Source organism: Sinocyclocheilus anshuiensis, unplaced genomic scaffold (genome assembly GCF_001515605.1).
Source record: "Sinocyclocheilus anshuiensis isolate Anshui unplaced genomic scaffold, SAMN03320099.WGS_v1.1 scaffold1309, whole genome shotgun sequence".
Classification (NCBI taxonomy): Eukaryota; Metazoa; Chordata; class Actinopteri; order Cypriniformes; family Cyprinidae; genus Sinocyclocheilus; species Sinocyclocheilus anshuiensis.
Genome location: NW_015548286.1, coordinates 485,795 through 505,757, shown reverse-complemented (window position 1 = coordinate 505,757; position 19,963 = coordinate 485,795). Strand labels below are relative to the sequence as shown.

General features: G+C 38.8%; 1 protein-coding gene across 1 annotated transcript in view; it reads right to left on the bottom strand.

Annotated features, from left to right (window-relative positions):
- The window catches only part of LOC107655885 (retinoic acid receptor alpha-like), a 92,342-nt gene that overhangs the window by 25,483 nt on the left and 46,896 nt on the right, over positions 1-19,963 (bottom strand). Inside the window, exon 3 of the mRNA XM_016443498.1 lies at positions 19,107-19,248. Coding sequence (XP_016298984.1) covers positions 19,107-19,248 — 142 coding nt within the window. The remainder of the gene's footprint in view (positions 1-19,106; positions 19,249-19,963) is intronic.

The following is a 19,963-nucleotide window of genomic DNA, read 5'->3' as shown; positions in this document are numbered from 1 at the left end:
GGAATTTTCTTGAGGTATGTAGCTTCTTCTCAAAGTATGACACAGAGTTTGAGAAGATGCACGCCACTCATTTTAAATACACCAGTCCAGATTTTCAGAACAAAGTTATAGAAATTAGTCCGTGGTGAAATTGCTGAAAGTATTCGGGACACTGGGTTTTTTGCAATAATTGCTGATGAGGCGAAATCATCCAAGACTCAACAACTGTCTGTTTGCTTAAGATATGCTGAGAAACTTGAAATCAAAGAACGATTCCTGTGCTTCATTGATTGTTCGGCCTCCCGTAATGCTGTTGGAATTGTAGACGCAATAAGACAGGGACTGAAAACGTGTGGACTTGAAAACATACCGATCGTTGCTCAGAGTTACGACGGGGCATCCGTAATGTCGGGGCAGGTTTCAGGGGTGCAGCAACGCATCAAAGAGGTTCACCCGTATGCGGCGTATATACATTGCATGGCACACAAATAGAACTTGGTCCTAGTGGAATGTTGTGCCATAAATTGCACTGTGAAAACATTCTTCAGTGTACTTGACAAGCTGTATGCAGTGTTTGCAGAGCCTTCTAATCATCATAGATTCATTGAAATGCAGAAAGCCCTGAACATAAAACAAACTGAAATCGTAAAGCCCAGTGAGACGAGGTGGGCATGTAAGTGGCGATGTGTGAATTCTGTTAAAACGCACTACTCCGCAATTACAAACACCTTGAAAGAAATGAGTGACGAAGGAGAAAAATGGGCCATTGAGGCCACTGGCCTTTATGATCACATGAACAGGGTTGAATTGATTACTTTTCTTGTTGTATTCGAGGGCCTTCTGCATGTTGTGCATGTTGCACACAAGGCCCATCAGTCCACCAGTTGTACTCTCACTGATGCAACCAAAGCAACCTGTGGTATACGAGCGCATGTGGTATCTCGAAGAGACGAAGACGCATGGAAAGAAGTGTGGTGCACAGTGAAAGAATTATGCCAAACAAGCAATGTGGCAGAGCTAGAGGATGCACAGCAAGAGGTTCCTGATGAACTACCATGCAAACGAAAGCAGGTTATTAAAACCCCTTATACCTTGGACAGTTACGTTGTGCATACTTCACTGGGCCATAGAGACAAGAGCGAAGGTGAAACACATACTGAAACATCAAAATCCTCTGCATTGAAAATGCAACAGCATCTCTATCTTCCTGTGTTGGATGCTGTGATCTCTGAGCTTGACAGGCGTTTCACAGGAGAAGCCATTGACCTTGCAAAAGCATGTGACGCAGTGTTTAAATGTGAGAAAGGAGGAATTGATCATCTTCTAAAGAAGTATGCTGAACCACTGTGCATTCACCCACTTCTGGTGAGAGCAGAGATAGACCTTGTGAAGGCCTCTGCCACTGTGACTCCTGTTGCATTCACACATTTTCAGAATACTGTGAAAAAGGACACATATCCAAATTTGTACAAACTTCTTCAGCTGGCACTGACCCTCCCGGTTGGGTCAGCAACATCAGAGCGGAGTTTTTCAGCAATGCGGAGAATTCGGAACTGGCTACGCTCAACCATGAGTGAACATAGGTTTCCTGATCTTGGAATTCTTCACATTGAAGCAGAAATTACAGCAACACTCTCACCAGAAAAAATTGTCAATATCTTTGCGAGTCAAAAGAAAAGGCATTTAACACTTCACCAAATCAGACACTGTATATTCATTCCCCAAAGCAAAAGGATGTGACTTTGTATTATTGTGTGTTGACATGATTTTGTACAGATTGAGCTACAGTATTCTTCTCTATTAGTCAGACACTGTATATTCATTCCCCAAAGCAAAAGGTTGTGACTTTGTATTATTGTGTGTTTGCATGATTTGTTACAGATAGAGTAATACAATGTTCTTTTTTAATGTCATAACATTGGTTTAAACATGTTTCTTCTGGTCATAATATTTGCATTTATCAACGTGTGGATGTGTGCCTGTACATACACACTGCACCAAGTCCTTGTGTAGTGGTTCCTCTTTCAGTATGTGATAATATTGTGACCAACTGAATTAAATAAACACAGATTTTCAGTTTATTATGTTAAGTGTCCTTTGAACGAATTTAATGTTCAGTACTGTCATACCTTTCCTTCCAGGACACTGTAGAGCATTTTCCAGATGTATTTATTTTTAATAGAATTTTTACGTGTTTACCTGTATTTTACGAGTAATTAAATTTTTATATTACCCGTAGGCATTTCGTTGTGAATTTGTGTTTTAGGAATGAAAAATACATAAAATGAACAGATATCCTGGCAGAAAATGGCCAGTACCTTTATCATTATTATCATTCATTCATAGGACGCTTCGCGCGATGGCGTTTTACTGCCACGTTACAAGATTAAGAGATTAAAGTCATAATATTTTGAGAATTAGGTAAAAAAACCAAAAAAACCAAAAACAAAAACAGAATAAAGTCGTAGCAATAGGAAACTGAAGTCATAATATTTTGAGAATAAAATCGTGTATTGCATGAATAATTGAGTTGCATGAGTTAATTCATGTGAAAATTCCACCATCTACTAAAAAAAACTAAAAAACGTCTATGGCATCTAACCTTTCTTTCTTCACATGGATTTAACATAAAAAAGCAATATTTTTTCTGATGTATGTAACTTTAAGTGACTGTTCACAAGCCGTTTTATTGACGTATAAATTATTGTAAATAATATTTCGCATCTTCAACTCCATTTATTATTCGTAGTGCACAAGCCACCCAATTATCGCAATAAATGTTGTATGTTCAGCTTTCTGTAAATTTTATCACAAAATACAAACGTGTTTTTTATGCACAAAATTTTAAAAATTTGAAAGCAAAAAGCAGGGTACCTTGTGCTCTACGAATAATGAATGGACTTGAATGTGAAATATTATTTCCAATCATTAGCCTATTAACTTTATTCATGCAATACACGACTTTATTCTCAAAATATTAGGACAATTAATCTTGTATTGCTACAACTTTATTTTCGTATTTTGACTTACTTGACTTGACAACGTACAAAACAAATATATTCATTAGTCTATATTAGAAGCCGTAGGTGTACCAAAATAATCACAAACAAAAAATATAATTTGGTGCATTTTTATTTTTATTCCGGTTCGTTTTAAAGGCAATAATTATATTTTTCATAAGTTTTTTTTAATATAACATTCACAGGTTGTTATTTTATTTTTGTTAATGAAATGTGTTAGTTTCAGTTTTTGCGTCTGGCCCCCCCTAGCTCAAATGTAAAGCTACGCCTATGCTTCCATCCCATCGGCACAGCATCAAACCACATTTGTAGACGCATGTCAAGGTCGATGAAGCACACTGCTCTATTATTCAACTACAAGCTGGAGCCCAGTCATCGCCCAGCATTATTAATACAGAAGAGGCTGATGAAGTTCGTACTGCTGTATGAGATCATTACGGAGAGAACACCTGGTGTTGTGGAGGGCCGTCTGGGGACCATCCTGTTTCATTAAGCCTTGGAGGGGCTCATCTTTGAAGCTGCTCTCTGCAGGAGAGGAGTCTCAGACAATACCTCCAAACAAGGCAAAGATCTTTCTCAACAACGCCAATCTTAAATCAGACCTCCGCAAACAATCCTGATGAAATTCAAAGCAAGTTCAGTCGGCCACTGTTGTTATTGCACTTCCCCAGAGAGACTGTAGCAGCCATGGCTGATAATGAAACTGATACCAATTTTCTCATACATCTGCCTTAGTTAAATGTACATCCTCCTCATATTTAAAATGCAGAAGTCCTTATAAAGATTTGTATTAGAAGAGATTTATTTATAAGGGCTCTAACAAGTACTGACCTAATTTCAACAAATTATTCATATGGTACTTTAAGTAGGAAGGTTGTTGAATTGTTAAACGTAGAAAAAAAGTAGACTTATATAATTATATACAGTGGATTCAGAAAGTATTCAGATCCTTCCTTTTTTGTCATGTTGCGGCCTTATTCTAAAATGCTTTCAATTATTTTTTTACATCAGTCATTTTAATTTTTTTTACATCATTCCCATGTCTACATTACATTCCCATATTGTTCATATTTATTACAGTAGTGAACATCAGATCATCATACAGATGAGACTCATCAACACGTATTAAAAATGTCAAAGTGTTTATACTTAAATCTGAATAAAGATTTAAACGTTGTAATGTATGTGCATATGTGCATATACCTCAATTTGCCTACAGTTATTCACGGTGGTTATGTAATTGTGTATATTGTATATGAAATATATATTTTTTATTCGTACAGGAAATCAACAATGATTTTGTTAACGGCATGTGTTTTGAACCAGTTAAGATAATGATTTAAATGTTGGATAAATTATAGACAATATATACAAATAACACTTAATTCCTATGGAAACTGTAATGTTATAAAACGCGAATGTAACAAGGCTGCTTTAGACAGGGACTGAACCTCTGGTGCTCTAAGAGTGTGAAATTACTTACTGAACTAACTCCCCGACAGTTAAGCCTGATAGCAGAAGAGCAAAAAGAGCCAAGGAACGTGACTCTTTAAAATAGTAAAAATAATCTTTACTGGAGGAACAAACAGATAAAAAGAACGAAATAAACAAGGAAAACTGAGCTTCCATCAAACAGAGGAAACAAAAACAGACACAAGGGTATAGAAAATACAAGAACAACCAGACTTAACTTGAGGACAGGCAACTGGATACACAGGAAGAATAGGGCAAGAAACAAACAGACTTACAAAGGGTCAAACACAGGTGTGGGAAATCAAAGCTGATGAGCAGGATACTGAACATGGTTTGGGGCGATGGCACCAACTGCTGGAGTGGAAAGACTAGAGATCATTATGCATGTGCCATCTGCAGTTTTGGAGGGAACATGACATAAAGGGCTCAAGGTGAGTGACCCCTGCTTGCCAGGATGAAAACAGCAATCCAGAGATGAGCCCATTACAGGGGCCCCTCACCTAGAAATGGCTCCCAACATTCCCCAGATGATCTTCTTGGGCTTGGTGAAACTCTGAGATGAGAGCCTGATTCAAGATATCCCAAACCAAACCTGCTCCTCCGGGCCATATCCCTCCCAGTCTACCAGGTACCGAACCCTTCCGCTTACCTGGTGGCAATCCAGCAGCCTGCCGACTGTGACGTGCTGTGTGATGCCTGGGACATCAACCTCTGGCTCCTGTCCAGGAAACAGAGGGGGATCGAGAGCTCCAAGTGGATTGGTTGTCAGCAACCAGGCACCTCAGCGTGTTCTCAATCTCCTGATCTACACTCTCAGTTTGACCACTGGACTGGGGGTGGAAGCCAGGGACGGAAACCATATCCTGGGGAAAGCCGTGGATTCTGAACACATTATATCAGAAGTTCTGCAGTTTGGTTAGCTGTGGGGAGCCTTGAGGGTGGGTCCTTGGCTCCTTGTTCTGGGCACAGACGGAGCAGGCAGAGATTAGGAATATAGTTAGGGACAAAGGGACACCCTGCAGGGCCATTACCTGGATCAGGCTTTTGCGGTTGGGATCTCAATATCCCACTGGATGGGGGCCTACCACCCTGGATGTGGGAAGGATGGGTTCTGGACAGGACTCCCTCTCAGGGGGCTAGAACTGCCTCGAGAGTGCAACTGGCTTGAGATTTTTGGAACCCGGAAGATAAGAGAGAATAAATTGAGCCAGTTAAAAAAGAGGGTCCAACGGGCTTGTCGTGAGTTTAACCTCTTGGCGTCCCGGATGTAGGTGCGATTTCGATGGTCTGTCTAGATGAGGAATGGGTGTTTGGCCCCCTCAAGACAGTGCCTCCACTCTTCCAGCGCCATCTTAATGGCCAGCAACTCATAATGTCATAATTTCTCTGCATAGGGGTAAGACAGCAAGAGAAAAATGCACATGGGTGAAGCTTGTAATCACTCTTACTCTTTTGTGACAAGACCGCTGCTACCCCCACATCTGAGGCATCCACCTCAGACTCTGCAACAGAACTAAAATTTCTTATGAACCTCCTATAGAAATTGGAGAATCCCAGAAAGCACTGTACCTGCTTGACCGAAGTGGGTCGGGGCCAGTCCAAGACTGCCCAGATCTTGCCAGGATCCATCTGGAGGTTGCCCTTGGACACACGGAAGTTGAAGAATGAGACAGCTGGGACATGGAACTCGCTCTTTTCCAGCTTAACAAAAAGCTTGTGCTTCGGCAGCCGGGCCAGGACCTGTCTGACATGCTGAATGTGTTCTTGGAGGTTGTGGGAGAATATCAGAATGTCATCCAAGTAAACAAACACAAATATATTACACATCTCTCTGAGAACATCATTAATAAAAGCCTGGAAGATGGCAGGAGCGTTAACCAGGCCGAATGGCATTACTTGGTACACGTAGTGGCCTGCAGGAATTAAAGTGTTCCGTCGCTATGACGGATTTCCGTCACTTGCTTCATTCCTGAATGATTCAGCTGTTAGAACGAATCAATTGAATGAATGATTCAGTGATAAAATTAGTAACTTGCCACCACCTGCTGGCGGATTTAGTTTTATTTTTAGCGTATAATTTCAGTTATTTAAATCATTTAATATTTCTGTATTCAAAATTTTATATTTAAAACATTAATCTCCACATGAATTTATGAATTTAATTGCACTCATGCTACCTCTGAGCCTCATTAAACGTCTGAAAATGTACCTACAAGCCACTTACGAGTTCTTCTGTGCCACCTCTTTAGTACAAATTAATTTATTAATACTAATTTCATATGATTGGTAACTTATTTGTCTTATTATACTTCTTACTATATTGTTCTAAATAGAAATTTTAAAAAGCTTATAAACATACATTTTTTTAATTTGACATAGATGAAAATGATGCCATTACAAAGGTAAAAAGAAAATACTCCTGTAAGTCACTTTTAAGGAGTCAAATGTCACCTTGTATTAGGAAGGCTAATTTTTGATCAGAATTTTTGATTATTGATCAGAAGGTGCTCCTAAATTTTTTAATTAGAAGGACAAGTGCTCCTAATTACAAGAAAAAACTGCTCTTAAACTGGGTGTGTGACAGGTATGGCTGAGTAAAAGAAAATTTTCAGTCAAAATATATTTTTTTGCTTTAACCCCTGCAATATAATAAGAAGTAGAATAAGACAAATAAGTTACCAATCGTATGAAATTAGTATTAATAAATTAATTTGTGCTACAGATCCCTACCCATGGAAGGCTCTATTCCCTCTCTGGCCCTGAGAGAGCTGTGCACAGAAGAACACAGAAGTGGCTTGTAGGTACATTTTCAGACGTTTAATGAGGCTCAGAGGTAGCAAGAGTGCAATTAAATTCATAAATTCATGTGGAGATTAATGTTTTAAATATAAAATTTGAATACAGAAAATGATTGAAATAACTGAAATTATATGCTAAAAATGAAACTAAATCCGCCAGCAGTTGGCGGCAAGTCACTGATTTTATCACTGAATCATTCATTCAATTGATTTGTTCGAACGGCTGAATCATTCAGGAATGAAGCAAGTGACTGTCTTTATGAACTGATGGAAATCCATCGTAGCGACGGAACATTTTAATCCCTGGGCCTGTTGGGGTATTAAATGCCGTCTTCCATTCGTCCCCCTCCCAGATCATGACAAGGTGGTATGCATTCTGAAGGTCCAGTTTGGTAAAGATGGTGGCCCCCTGCAGGATCTCAAAGGCTGTGGTCATAAGTGGGAGGGGGCAGCAATTCTTGATTGTGATACAAGCCTCAATAGTCAACACAGGGTCTGAGACTACCATCCTTCTTTTCAACAAAGAAGAAACTGGCTTTTTCCGGTGATGTGGATGGACGGATGAATCCACTATCCAGAGCTTCCTTCAGATATTTGTCCATATCTCTCTCAGGGCCAGAGAGGGAATAGAGCCTTCCATGGGTAGGGCAAGTTCCTGACATAAGTTCAATTAGGGCTGGGCAAAAAATATAGATTTCTCGATTTTAATCGATTCTCATTTTTATGAAACAATATCGATTCATAAATCCCAAGAATCGATTAGTCTAGCCTGTCAGATAATGAACGGAACATTGTAGCGTACCTCCCATCCAATAAATTGCAATAAGCTTTGTGATTTGTTACTTTTAATATGAAACAAAGTCTCAGATTTCAAATTCTGTCCATTTTATTACAATATTCAGATATTAAATGGCGTTTTGGCGCTGTTTGATGTGGAGTGACAGATCACTGTAGCGTCTCGGTTAGAAGCGGCAGTGCGAACTGATCATCTCCTCTGCTTTAATAGCACTTACAGCATGAAATAAACATGAATGAACATCTGAAGGTATGTTAAAAGAAAGAGTACAACTTACCGAAATCTGTATCCTGTCTCATGTAATCGCTCAATCAGTGTTTCAAACACGGAAAAGACGACAATAGCTTGTAAACAATGTGTCACTTAACGTCACATTTACCTCAGAAAAACATATTCTGAGACCATAAACTCATTAGTCAGCTATAAAAATTAACTTTAGAGAGAAGCATGCTAATTATACACCATATAACATATTCATTATATATATACACTGTATATATATATATTTGCTGTTCTTCAATATTTGATTTATGGTTGAATAAATCCGTTTTAAATAAATAAGCTTTTGTGACCATCATCTAAATGTTTGTATTTCAAAAAATGAATTTGAGTAGAAATATAATTATGTAATTTAAAGTTAAAGTTAGTATTATAACTTTAGTATTACAAAAACTTTTGAGCATATTTTGAGTGTTTGTATACAAATCAACAAATTTCAACCTTCCATATTATTGACTCTCAGGTGTATTTCACAGCATTAGTTGAGAGATTATTTTTCCTTGAGAAAATTTGCCATGTCCTGTCCCTGATATATATCCAAAAATAATCAATATTGAATCAAATCAAATCAAAATCAGAATCGAATCGAAAGCTTGTGGAAGGAGGATAATCGAATCATGAAATTTGTGTCAAAACCCAGCCCTAAGATCAATAGCGCAGTCGTATGATCTGTGGGGGGCAGTGCAGCAGCATGGACTTTACTGAAGAATTCGAGAAGGTCCATGTATTCTGGGTGAACCCGGGATGGCTCGGGAGGGTGAGGTGGGGACTTGGTAGTGACTGGTTTCATCCTCACTGGAAGTTGGTTCCCCACTCTCTGACGACTCCTCGGGTCCAGTCAATATTCAGGTTATGAACAGTCAACCACGGGAAGCCAAGGATCATAGGGAGCTTAGGAGTATGAATTAGGAAAAACTGTATCAATTCCTGGTGGTTCCCCACCTGTAGATGAAGAGGTGGAGTGCACTGACTGACCCGACCTGACCACAGTCGGCCAGTCAGTGCGAAAATGGCCTGGTTTGCCACAGTAGAGGCAGCATCTCTCTCTCATATGCCGATTATGTTTGGCCTGGGATATCCAGGTTCCCCCCAGCTGCATGGGTTCCTCCATGTCACCAAGGGGAAGAGGAGGTAATTTTACAGGACTGGCGACCTCAAGTAAGCTGGTCTTCCGCTGCCGTTCCAGATAGCGTTCTCTGAGGCTATGGTCGACCTGGAGAGCTACATCAATGAGGGACTTGAGATCAGGAGCAGGGTCTCGGAATGCTAACTCATCCTTGAGCTCTGAGGACAAAGCATGGTGGAAGGTCGCTCTTAGGGCTCTTTGATCCCATCCACTCTCAGTTGCGAGGGTACGAAACTCTATAGCGAACTCAGCTGCGCTCCGGGTCCCTTTTAGAGAGATTCAGCAGGTGGTGATCCACATATTCACAACTGGCTGGATGTTGGAACATTGTCTTCATCTCCATGATGAAGTGTTGACTGTTTGTGGTGAGTGGAGACTTCTGGTCCCACAAAGCTGAGGCGCAGTTGAGATCCTTGCCAGTGAGGAGGGCAATGATGTAGGCCACCTTACTGCTCTTAGTAGGAAAACTACTGGGTCGAAGTTGAAAGGCCAGAGTACAGAGGGTAATAAATCCTCTGCATCTCTCAGGGCTTCCATCAAATTGTTCTGGGGCTTGTAATCTGGGCTCAGAAGGGAGTGTCACCATGGATCTGGGTTGAGAATCAGGAAACAGTTGATGTTCTCGGGGTGAAGAGGTTTGGGATTGGAGGCTCAGAAGTTGGAGGATCTGAGACAGAGCTTGATCATGTCGTTAAACAGTTGTGGCTTGCTCAGAGAGTGCAGCTAGGTAGCATTCAATATTGGAGGGTGATGAAGACTCTTCCGCTGGGCTTGCTTCCATGGTTCAGTCTTGCTGTAACAAGGCTGCTTTAAGAGGGAATTGAACCCGGGTCTCTAAGAGTGTGAAATTACTCGCTGAGCTAACTTAAATAATCCCAATAGCAGAAGAGCAAAAAGTGCCAAGGGACTTGAGTCCTAAAAAAAAAAAAACAGATACAAAGTACAAAATAAACAAGGAGAGCTGAGGCTCAAGACTCAAGGCTCAAGACTGAACACAACGACAGGGAACAAACAGATGAAAACAGCAATCCAAAGATGAGACCATTACAGCGATAGAATTTGTGCTGTCTTGAAAAGTCTGAAGTAGATGTTGCTCAGTCAGGAAATAAAATAGATGCTGGAAATAAAATAAACTAGAGCTGGACGCCAAGCCAAACTGAGCAATCGGAGGAGAAGAACAGGATGGTCACTGTGTGGAGATAGGAGAAACTTGCAGAAGGACAACCATCACTGCAACACTTTGCCAATCTGAGCTTTATGGCAGAGTGGCCAGACAGAAGCCTTTCTTCAGTGCATGATGCATGAAATCCTGCTTGGAATTCGCAAAAAATAAAAAATAAATAAAAAAACACCTGAAGGACCTCCAAGAGTCATATCTACATAAAACCAGGCACTACTCATCACATGCATAACCTGCCATCCCAACAGTGAGGTACAGTGGAGGTAATATATCACACTGTAGGGGTGTTTTCATTTAACTAGTCATTGTAGATGGAAGAGGATGTCATGTGTGGCCCAACCAGAGCTTGGACTTGAACCTAATCAAACATCTCTGGAGAGATGGCTGTCCATTGACAGTATATCCAACCTGACAAGAGCTTGAGAGAATCTGCAGAGAAGAATGGCAGAAATTCCCCAAATACAGGATTGTTGCATCATACTCAAAACGTCTTGAAGCTGTAACTGCTGCCAAATGTGCTTTAGCTAAGGTTACCAGTGAGGTAAGGGTCTGAATACTAATGCAATGTAAATTTTTAAATTTGACTGTCTTTTTAATAAATTTGCAGCCAAATCGTTATAGCAAATCTGTTCTGACTGAGAGGTAGAATAGAATGGCAATGATGTGTAAATTTGGGTAGTTATGTGTTAATGTATTGGGGTTTTCATGAGCAAGTTATGGCAGATTAGAATGAGTCTCTTTTGCAGGTTATTTTCAGTAAATAGTCTTTTTAAACAGGGGAGGATAATTTCACAGTGAGCTATTTAAAAAAAAAAACCGTCAAGGATAATAAAATTTCTCAATAAATAAGAAGTAAAATTAAACATGTGTCTGTGTTTGTAGGGGTCCTCTGGACTGGCATAGTACTCACTGCATGTACCTATGTGAAATCACCTAAACACTCACCATTCTAAAGACAATCAATTAAACCTTAATTTGAAGACCTTCCTACTCAAACACTCACAGTGCACACCACAATAAGTTTTTATTGTTTCCTGAACATAACAAGGAGACAAACTCACACTTGCATCCATCCATCCATCCATCCATCCATCCATCAATCCATTCTCCAAACCGCTCGTCCTCTGAGATTTAAAAAGATAATTAATATTCATAATATCATTTTGACTACACTGAAACCATCGGATGAGAACAAAACTTGAACTGAATTGAGCTGGACACAATTGCCTTCTGTAGAGCTGCCTTAGAGATGAAATTGAAATTGATTCATAATCGATAAACTTTACAACATAAACACTGTTATTTTTCCTCATTATTTCATTAGTTTTACACATCTTTATTTACATCATTACGGATTTGAAGTGCACACAAATAATTTATGCTGCATTTCTGTCATTTCTGCTTTTGATATTTGTTTCTATTCGAGTTACGTTAAGCGGAGCTGGATGGCAACAGTTTGTGCACACGGCTGCCTTTTGGGTGTGCCGAAAATTGGAATCTGGACAGGAACTTTGAATTTAAGTATCTTTGGGTCCATCTGGACATTCCATTTGATGAGACGGCATGGGGGAGGTGGAAAATGGACTCTTCATTAATTGGTTTCTTTAGTTGAATGATTTTGTTATTGCTTTACATTTATCTATCTTTATTCTTGGGTTGAAGTTTTGTAATATTATATGTTAGGTGTGAAGTGTTTGTCTCCCCTCTTGTGTTATGATGGGCCCATCCTTTCCTTTATAAGCTGATGCTTTGTTCCCTGTGTTAGGTCCATTTGGTTCTGTTAGTTTGATTTGAATGTTTGTAGCAGGGTTCACCAAACTCGGTCCTGGAGTGCTGCTGTCCTGCAGAGTTTAGCTCCAACTTGCCTCAACACACCTGACTTCCTGCTCCTGGCAATCGACTGTCCTGCAAAGTTCAGCTCCAACCCTAATCAAACACACCTGAAGCAACTAATTAGGGTCTTCAGGATCACTTAAAAATTAAAGGCAGGTGTCTTTGATTAGAGTTGGAGCTAAACTTTGCAGGACAGTCGATCGCCAGGAGCAGGGTTGGGCACCCCTGGCCTAGTAAGACCTTGATTAGCTGGTTCAGGTGTATTTGATTAGGTGTGGTTGGAGCTAAACTCTGCAGGACACCGGCCCTCCAGGACCGAGTTTGGTGACCCCTGGTTTGTTGTTTTGACCTCATTTTTCCCCTTATGTTAATTTATGTGAACTGTGTTTATGCGATCCATTGTTTGGATTCAAATAAACCCTAATTTGAACTCACACCTGTCCCTCGGTTCCTCACAGATCCTACAACCTTTTTTTACGTTAAAATTCCAGATCTTTAACCACCTTACCAAAGCATTTATTTTAGGTTCAGCTGTTCTTCCTGGTTATTCTGATATTTGTTTTTCTTTTTCACCTGGTGTCATGGTGTCCTTCAGAGCACAATCATGTGTGTTGTGGTATTACTAATGAGACATGACCAGCACACCCTATCGCTCTAACTGTGCGGCTGACCATCTGTGCATGTCCAGTATTGTGGTGACCTAACAGATGCAGCAGCAAATAAATACAATATTTCTGAAACCCTGCATTGCTGTGGAGAGTTGAGTGTCATCTTTATGTTCTGTTGTATGGACTCTTATTTTGATATGTATTTCTATTTCCTTTAGGCTCTGTGTTTCCTTTGTTTAGTTCCTATTCCCTCAGTTGCCTTGGTTTGTGTTGTTTAGTCCCACTGTTCATTTGTTGTCATGGCTACCCATTGATTTCGCTCACTTGATTCTTGCTTAGCTGGCTCATTTTCCTGTGTATTTAATGCCTTGTCTTTTCAGTGCAATTTGTTGGTTTTAGTTGCATTTTGGAGTGTTTTTTGTTGTTGTTGTTGTTCCGTGCTGTAACTATGCTCCTGTGAGTTTTTTTTTCTTTTAATAAAGTTAAACTGCTGCAAACAGATCCTTTCCTCAACTTGTTTGAACCCGCCGTGACACTGAGGACCATGCAAGGCTTTTATTTTACATTTTTCAAATTAATTGTATTTTAATACCATTTCATGATTACGCTACATTGGACTTTATTTTTAGTCCATTTTATTTGTGGTAATTATAGTGAAGAAGTTAGCTGATGATTGCGTGCAGTCAGTGCTGTTCTACTGCAGGAGCGGCCGATCAAACAGCGGTGTAATGATGATGGTGGTCTGGGGAAGATAAAGTGCTGGCCATCTCCTCATGGGTCTAAACGTGGACCGCTGGAGTTCTGCTGCTCAAGTGCTCTGTGTATCTGTCTATCTTTCAGCTGTGAAGTGCTACAGATAATCTCAGTAAGGTCATTACAGGCTCTTGACGGCTGCTAATACTAGCGGTGTAAATCTACAGCCTGTCTCAGAGAAAGAGAGACTAAAATAACAAGGTGGGAGGGAGATTATGAGCTAATGGTTTGACTGTTACTCAGTTTCAGAAGTGTCTCGCTCCTTGACAGTGATACAGTCTTACATGCCTATTCACATCGAGAGAGGTGCAGCAATGTGAATTTCCAATGAAAATTCTGATTCAACTGAATTAATGAAAAATATTACTACATCATTTATAACAAGTCAACTACATAATGTAACTATAGGGATGTGCCTGAAGCTAAATACAGTACCTGATTCAAAAAGGCATGGACAATGATTTCAAAATTATTTCATACTAATGAACAGAAAAACAATGAGCCGTGGCTGGTATGCAATGCATACATTCTGTTTATAATCTCTTCAAAATATGTTATTCATGCTGCTAGGAAGGGCAATGTGTAGTTGACCATTTAGGCACTATGCGTCTTGATTTACAAATGTATAAAACAGCAAAGTAGTTCAAAAACACAATTTTCAGCTTGTTTTAAAAATGTAACTAATAAGTATTGTAGTGTAAATTTTATTCATCAAAATGAATAACCATGATCACAATTTCAAGGGAAAATTATTGATAATTTGCCAACCAATAAGAGTCGTGTTTTGGTCATGTGCCCGGAGACGCTGCTGTTACATAAAACTATGTCTTGGTGGCATTATTTTTCTAAGTGAATAGCAGAGGGAAAAAAAAATTGTATATAACATTTCTGATATGCAAATAGAATATTATACCACTGTCCTTGTGTATGAGTATGTGCTCTGTGTCTACTTTTTCATAAGTGCCACGTTTTACTGTTAGAGAGTGAAATTGTATTTTTGCTCAGCCAGTCTGCCATTAAAAAAAAAAAAAATAGACAGAGTTTTTGTATCTAACCTTTGTGTTGGTACGATCAGGCCTTAAATTCAACTGAGGTCCTCCATCTGACTGAGACAGCTGCCACAAACATGTCCAACTTCAGTGAGCCAACTACATACGGTATGTTAAAAAGTAAGAAATGGAGGGCAGACCGTGATATTGCTGCATTTGTCGCTCTTTTGTTCAGAAGAAGAGCGTGAAAAAGAATCACCTCTTTTCCTGGGGCAAATGGAGTGTGAAGTCGACTTGAATCATAAGCGCTGATGCAATCAAACAAAGGCAATAATGTGTAAAATGCAAACAGCTTCAGATGACTTGAACTGCAGTGTTTGGAATCTAAAGCAATGATCCGTACAGCATGCCATGGTGGAACATTTGCAGGGCGACTCCTGAAAGAAGTGAATCATTGGAGTCCTGGTGAGTTCAAATAATCATTTTATTTATTTATTTTTCTTATGTTTCATAATCTTAGAGCAAAATGATTGCACAAATTTTGCACTTTTGTTATGTTCTTAGTTATGTTAAATGTTTAAGTTTAAGTTATTAAATGATTGGAGGGATATATTTTAAATTTAAGCAATTTATTCACTTTTCTGCAATGGTTTTGAGCTTTGCTTCAAACCAACCAATACAATTTAACATGGATAAATAAAAGATCTCTAGGAACTCTAGAGGAGACAAAAGTGAGACTGATGTAGTCTTAAGCCCGATTTGGACAGTAATTGTTTCTCATGGGGACGTAAGCTATTTTCAACATTTACAGTGGTTAGTCTGTGATTTTATTGCCGTCCGAATCCAGAATGCCGATGTTTTTCTCCCCCACCCATGTTAAAATCCTCAGCTGAATTACCTACTGTTTTTTGACAAACACCAAGGTAATTTCATTGCCGTCCAAATCCACATCTCTGAGTTTACAAGAAGAAATCGATTCAAAATTCATTGTTTAAATTATTTTTGACCACTGCCAAACACTGTACGGTAACTGTTGCACTTTGCTGTAATTTGCATGCATATTTATTACTGAAATGCTGGTATATACAGTAAGTATTTACAAAAGCAATATTTCACAACTGCTCCACCACAGCGAATGGGAGCTGTTAAGAACAAAAACAAGAAAGAAGCATGTAAACATTTCAAATGGGTCATTATTATGGCAGCAACTGGTATGCAATACAATTTTAAAATATGTATTATATAGGCCTACAATTCCATACATAAAAATATAAACCAAGCAGCTTTATTCTTACCTTATGTAAATAAGAGGTTGCATTAATTTATTTCTGATAATCTCCACATTTTTAATGACAACCATCATTTTGAGAGATAAAATGCATAAAATTGGTAGTACCTAGGATAGCAAAGTCCACTAAAGGAGGTAGAGCTTTTTCGCATTTGGCTCCCAAACTCTGGAATAGCCTTCCTGATAACGTTCGGGGTTCAGACACACTCTCTCTGTTTAAATCTAGATTAAAGACACATCTCTTTGGCCAAGCATTCAAATAATGCATCTCATAATCTTGTACTGCAGTTATATCTGATCAAATGCACATTATTATTCTTTAGCTTGGGTTAAACAAATAAATTTTGCTTGGTTGGAACAGCAGCTACGCTAATTATGTCTCTATTTGTTTCTCTGTTTCCGCCACGGGATTGACATCCCACATCAGATGATGCCAACCCTGAAACAACATACAGAACTACCACATTTTGCTATAAGTTTGATTGCATCATATAATAATTGCTGTTAATAGTGTTCATCGTCTGTTTGATTACGTCTTTAATTGATTTTTCCGTACATTTCTGCCATATGTACATTAACTGACAGTCACCACTGATAAGCTACCACTAAATATTGTAGAAACTTATATCTATTTTCCTATTTGCACAGGAGATTTAAATAATCAAATAAATACATAGGATATTACTAAATATGAATTTATTCTTATTATTCCACTTATTATTCCAAGCGTATGACATTTCATTTACAGCAGACACTCATGTGATTGGCCATGTGAGCTGCGCTTTCCCGGGTTTGCAGGATCACAGAACTCGCTTCTCCAGTGTGAATAAGTCACCATCCGAATACATGAGTTTTATCACTGAGGTGCCATTACATTTATTTGTACAGACATCCACATGAGAAACAGTTGCCATCCCAATAGGGCTTTATTCTCAGGAGTAACATTTGAGAAGCAAGAGAGGTCTTCATTTGCTCTATTTTATAGAGAACTCAGTTGATGTTTTTTTGTTTTATTGCTACAATGAGACAGTTCCCAATTAGGATTATGTATCTGTTTTTAAACCGTTTAAGACCTATTTATAACCAATGCACAAATAAATTAGGGTTTCATTGGTAACTCATATGAAATTGAGGTGGAACACGGGACAATACGGGCCAGTGCTCTAAACAGGGCTACGAACACATCTCATCTCTGTCCCCAACTAAAGATTTTTCTACTGGTCAACTAATCGCACATTTACATTAAATTAATTGATTAAATATATACTGGGAGGTGGGGAAAGAAACCATGCAAATTCTATTCCCAAGGACACATATAAAACTTGCTGCAAAGCACCAGTGAAAGTAATAACCATGTGTTTATTTATTTACGAATAAACTAGTGTTTTCTCAATCAGTATCAACTGTAAAGATGAAACTGACGATGCCATTTTACAACTGGTTCCAAATTTCCAAGAACCAGGTATTCGACAAGACACGTGCATTTCGATTCCGCTTAACGATTCCTGCGTTCGCATTTTAATATTATTTTAAACCATTTAAGCGCAAGAAGGGAAAGAACTTGCACACTGTTTTGCGTGCTGCACACATATCTGAAGCGCGAGCACAGAGAGCCACGGTCCTGGTACAGGTTCCCAGCCTGTGTCCGTTCTTGAACCGTTCTGGGCATTTCCACTGCAGAAAAGGTTGTTCCGGGCAGGAACTGACTTCTTTCACATTTTGCGATCAATATGTACAAAACTATGTCAGTATATCCTCGTAAATACAGCCTTTTGTCTTAAGTGAACGTAAACAGATGAGAAAGAAAACGTGTAACACTATTTTTAGATCCGCGTGCATTCAGTGACAGCAGCCTAATAAACATGCGCTGACTGTCATTATTGTTAATCAAAGAACAAAAGAAAATCATTCACTGATCTTGACTGAATATCTTTTGTAACTTTAATGAGGATTAATCTGTAATTTATTTATGAAAAGAAAACTATGCAGTGTTTTTAAACTTTTGATATCATTTTCTGTACCTGAAATGTACAGGCTAAAGTCTCAAAATCTAATTATGAGATAACAAGCATCAAAGTTTGATTTCATCCATTAATTTCACTAGGATGTCAATCTTTGACATGGCCTTACTCAGTCAATATTAAAGATATAAAGGTTATATTTTCACAGAATGTTCTTGATTTTATGTAGAAAACAGTAAATCACAAAAAATAACTTTAGCTGGGTTTTCACAGGCAGGGTCACAAATGTGTTCAGGTACAGAACAGAAGTGCTATTGCTAATTGATTTGTTTGTTATTTTATTACTGACTGTTTTCTTTCATTTTACATTTATTTTAGCAGTCTAGTTGTTTTTGCTGTGGTATTTTTGTTAAAACCATAGGCAAAAGTTTCTCTTGTAGGCCTAAGTGTTCTATAGACTGCTGATTTTTTGCTTATGTTATTGAGCTACAACAGAATGCTTTGTAAAAAGACAGAATAAATATGTTTGACTTCATTTTTTTTTTTTTACCTTATTTGAATTGAAACTAGGAATCGATAAGAATCTGAATCGATTTCCTCAAGGACCAGCTGATTACCAATCTGTCCATCACAGACACAGACAATTTTTTTTTCTGCGACTAAGCGATTTTTTATATTATTTTAGTTGACTAACCCTCTTCTGTCAGAGATGAGTAGGGCATCCCTACTCATCTCTGACAAAACTGCTGTGACTTCACATTAGTTGATTTATACTAGGTATAAAAAGGCCAAACAGTTAAAGCCCTAATTCTCAAAGGCATAGGGCACAACATTTTAGTGACAATATTACAGAATATTACTGTAATCTGCCATGATATTACTCATTGCGGTTCAATGACCAAAAATAATATACACAATTTGAAAGTTGAGATAGGTGTGCAAAAATAGACGTATCTGTTCAAGGGACAAAATCCTGAGCTGAAGTGCATGTGTGTGTGTAGGATTAAGGTTTTTAGCACTCACACTCTTTGGACATTCCCGCAGCGAAGCACTTCTGTAGCCGGCAGTATTGACAGCGATTCCGAGTCACCTTGTTGATAATGCAGTTCTTCTCCCTGTGGCATGTGTAGACCATGTTCTTCTGGATACTTCTGCGGAAAAAACCCTGTGGAGAGACAGAGTCTTAATTTTGTGGTCTAGAACTTGGTATGGGTCTGCCCTTATGAAAAGCTGGTTAATCAAGGAAGCTAGTGTAGCATCTGGACCAGACACACAATTTTTTTTGTTATATTTAACAAATACATTGTAACACCCCTCAATCAACAAACCAACTATGAGGGTCTATGGACCCTTCCCCTGAAATGCATCTAACACCTCAGAAAGGCAGAACAGGCCTCTGGTTCCATGGCAACCAATGCTGATATCACTGGTTTTATTGCCCAAAGGAATGCGGGCAGAGCAACTCACAATTAATTTACCCTTAGGAAAGACACACAATGCCCATAAAAATGGACTCTTCTCTAATTAATTCATAGAAAAACCTTTCTGTGAATAAACACACATCTCCTCAGGACATTGTGTATACCATTACTGTTCTTGTATATTGTCTTTTGAATTGTATACTGTTTTGTGTGTGTGTTATGATAGATCACTAGTTAATATAACCCCCCGATACCATGTTTGGTCTCTTTGAATTTGTCTTCTGATGATCTAAACGAGAGTGTATATTATACGTTGGTACATAGGCAATATAATAGTGTTCTAAGAATCTTTAGTAATTTTGATTCAAGTTCCATATGCAAATTACCATGCTCTCACACAAAGGGTCATAAAACTCCCCAGTATTTCCAACCTCCCGCTTGGAATTTCAGCCTTTCTCA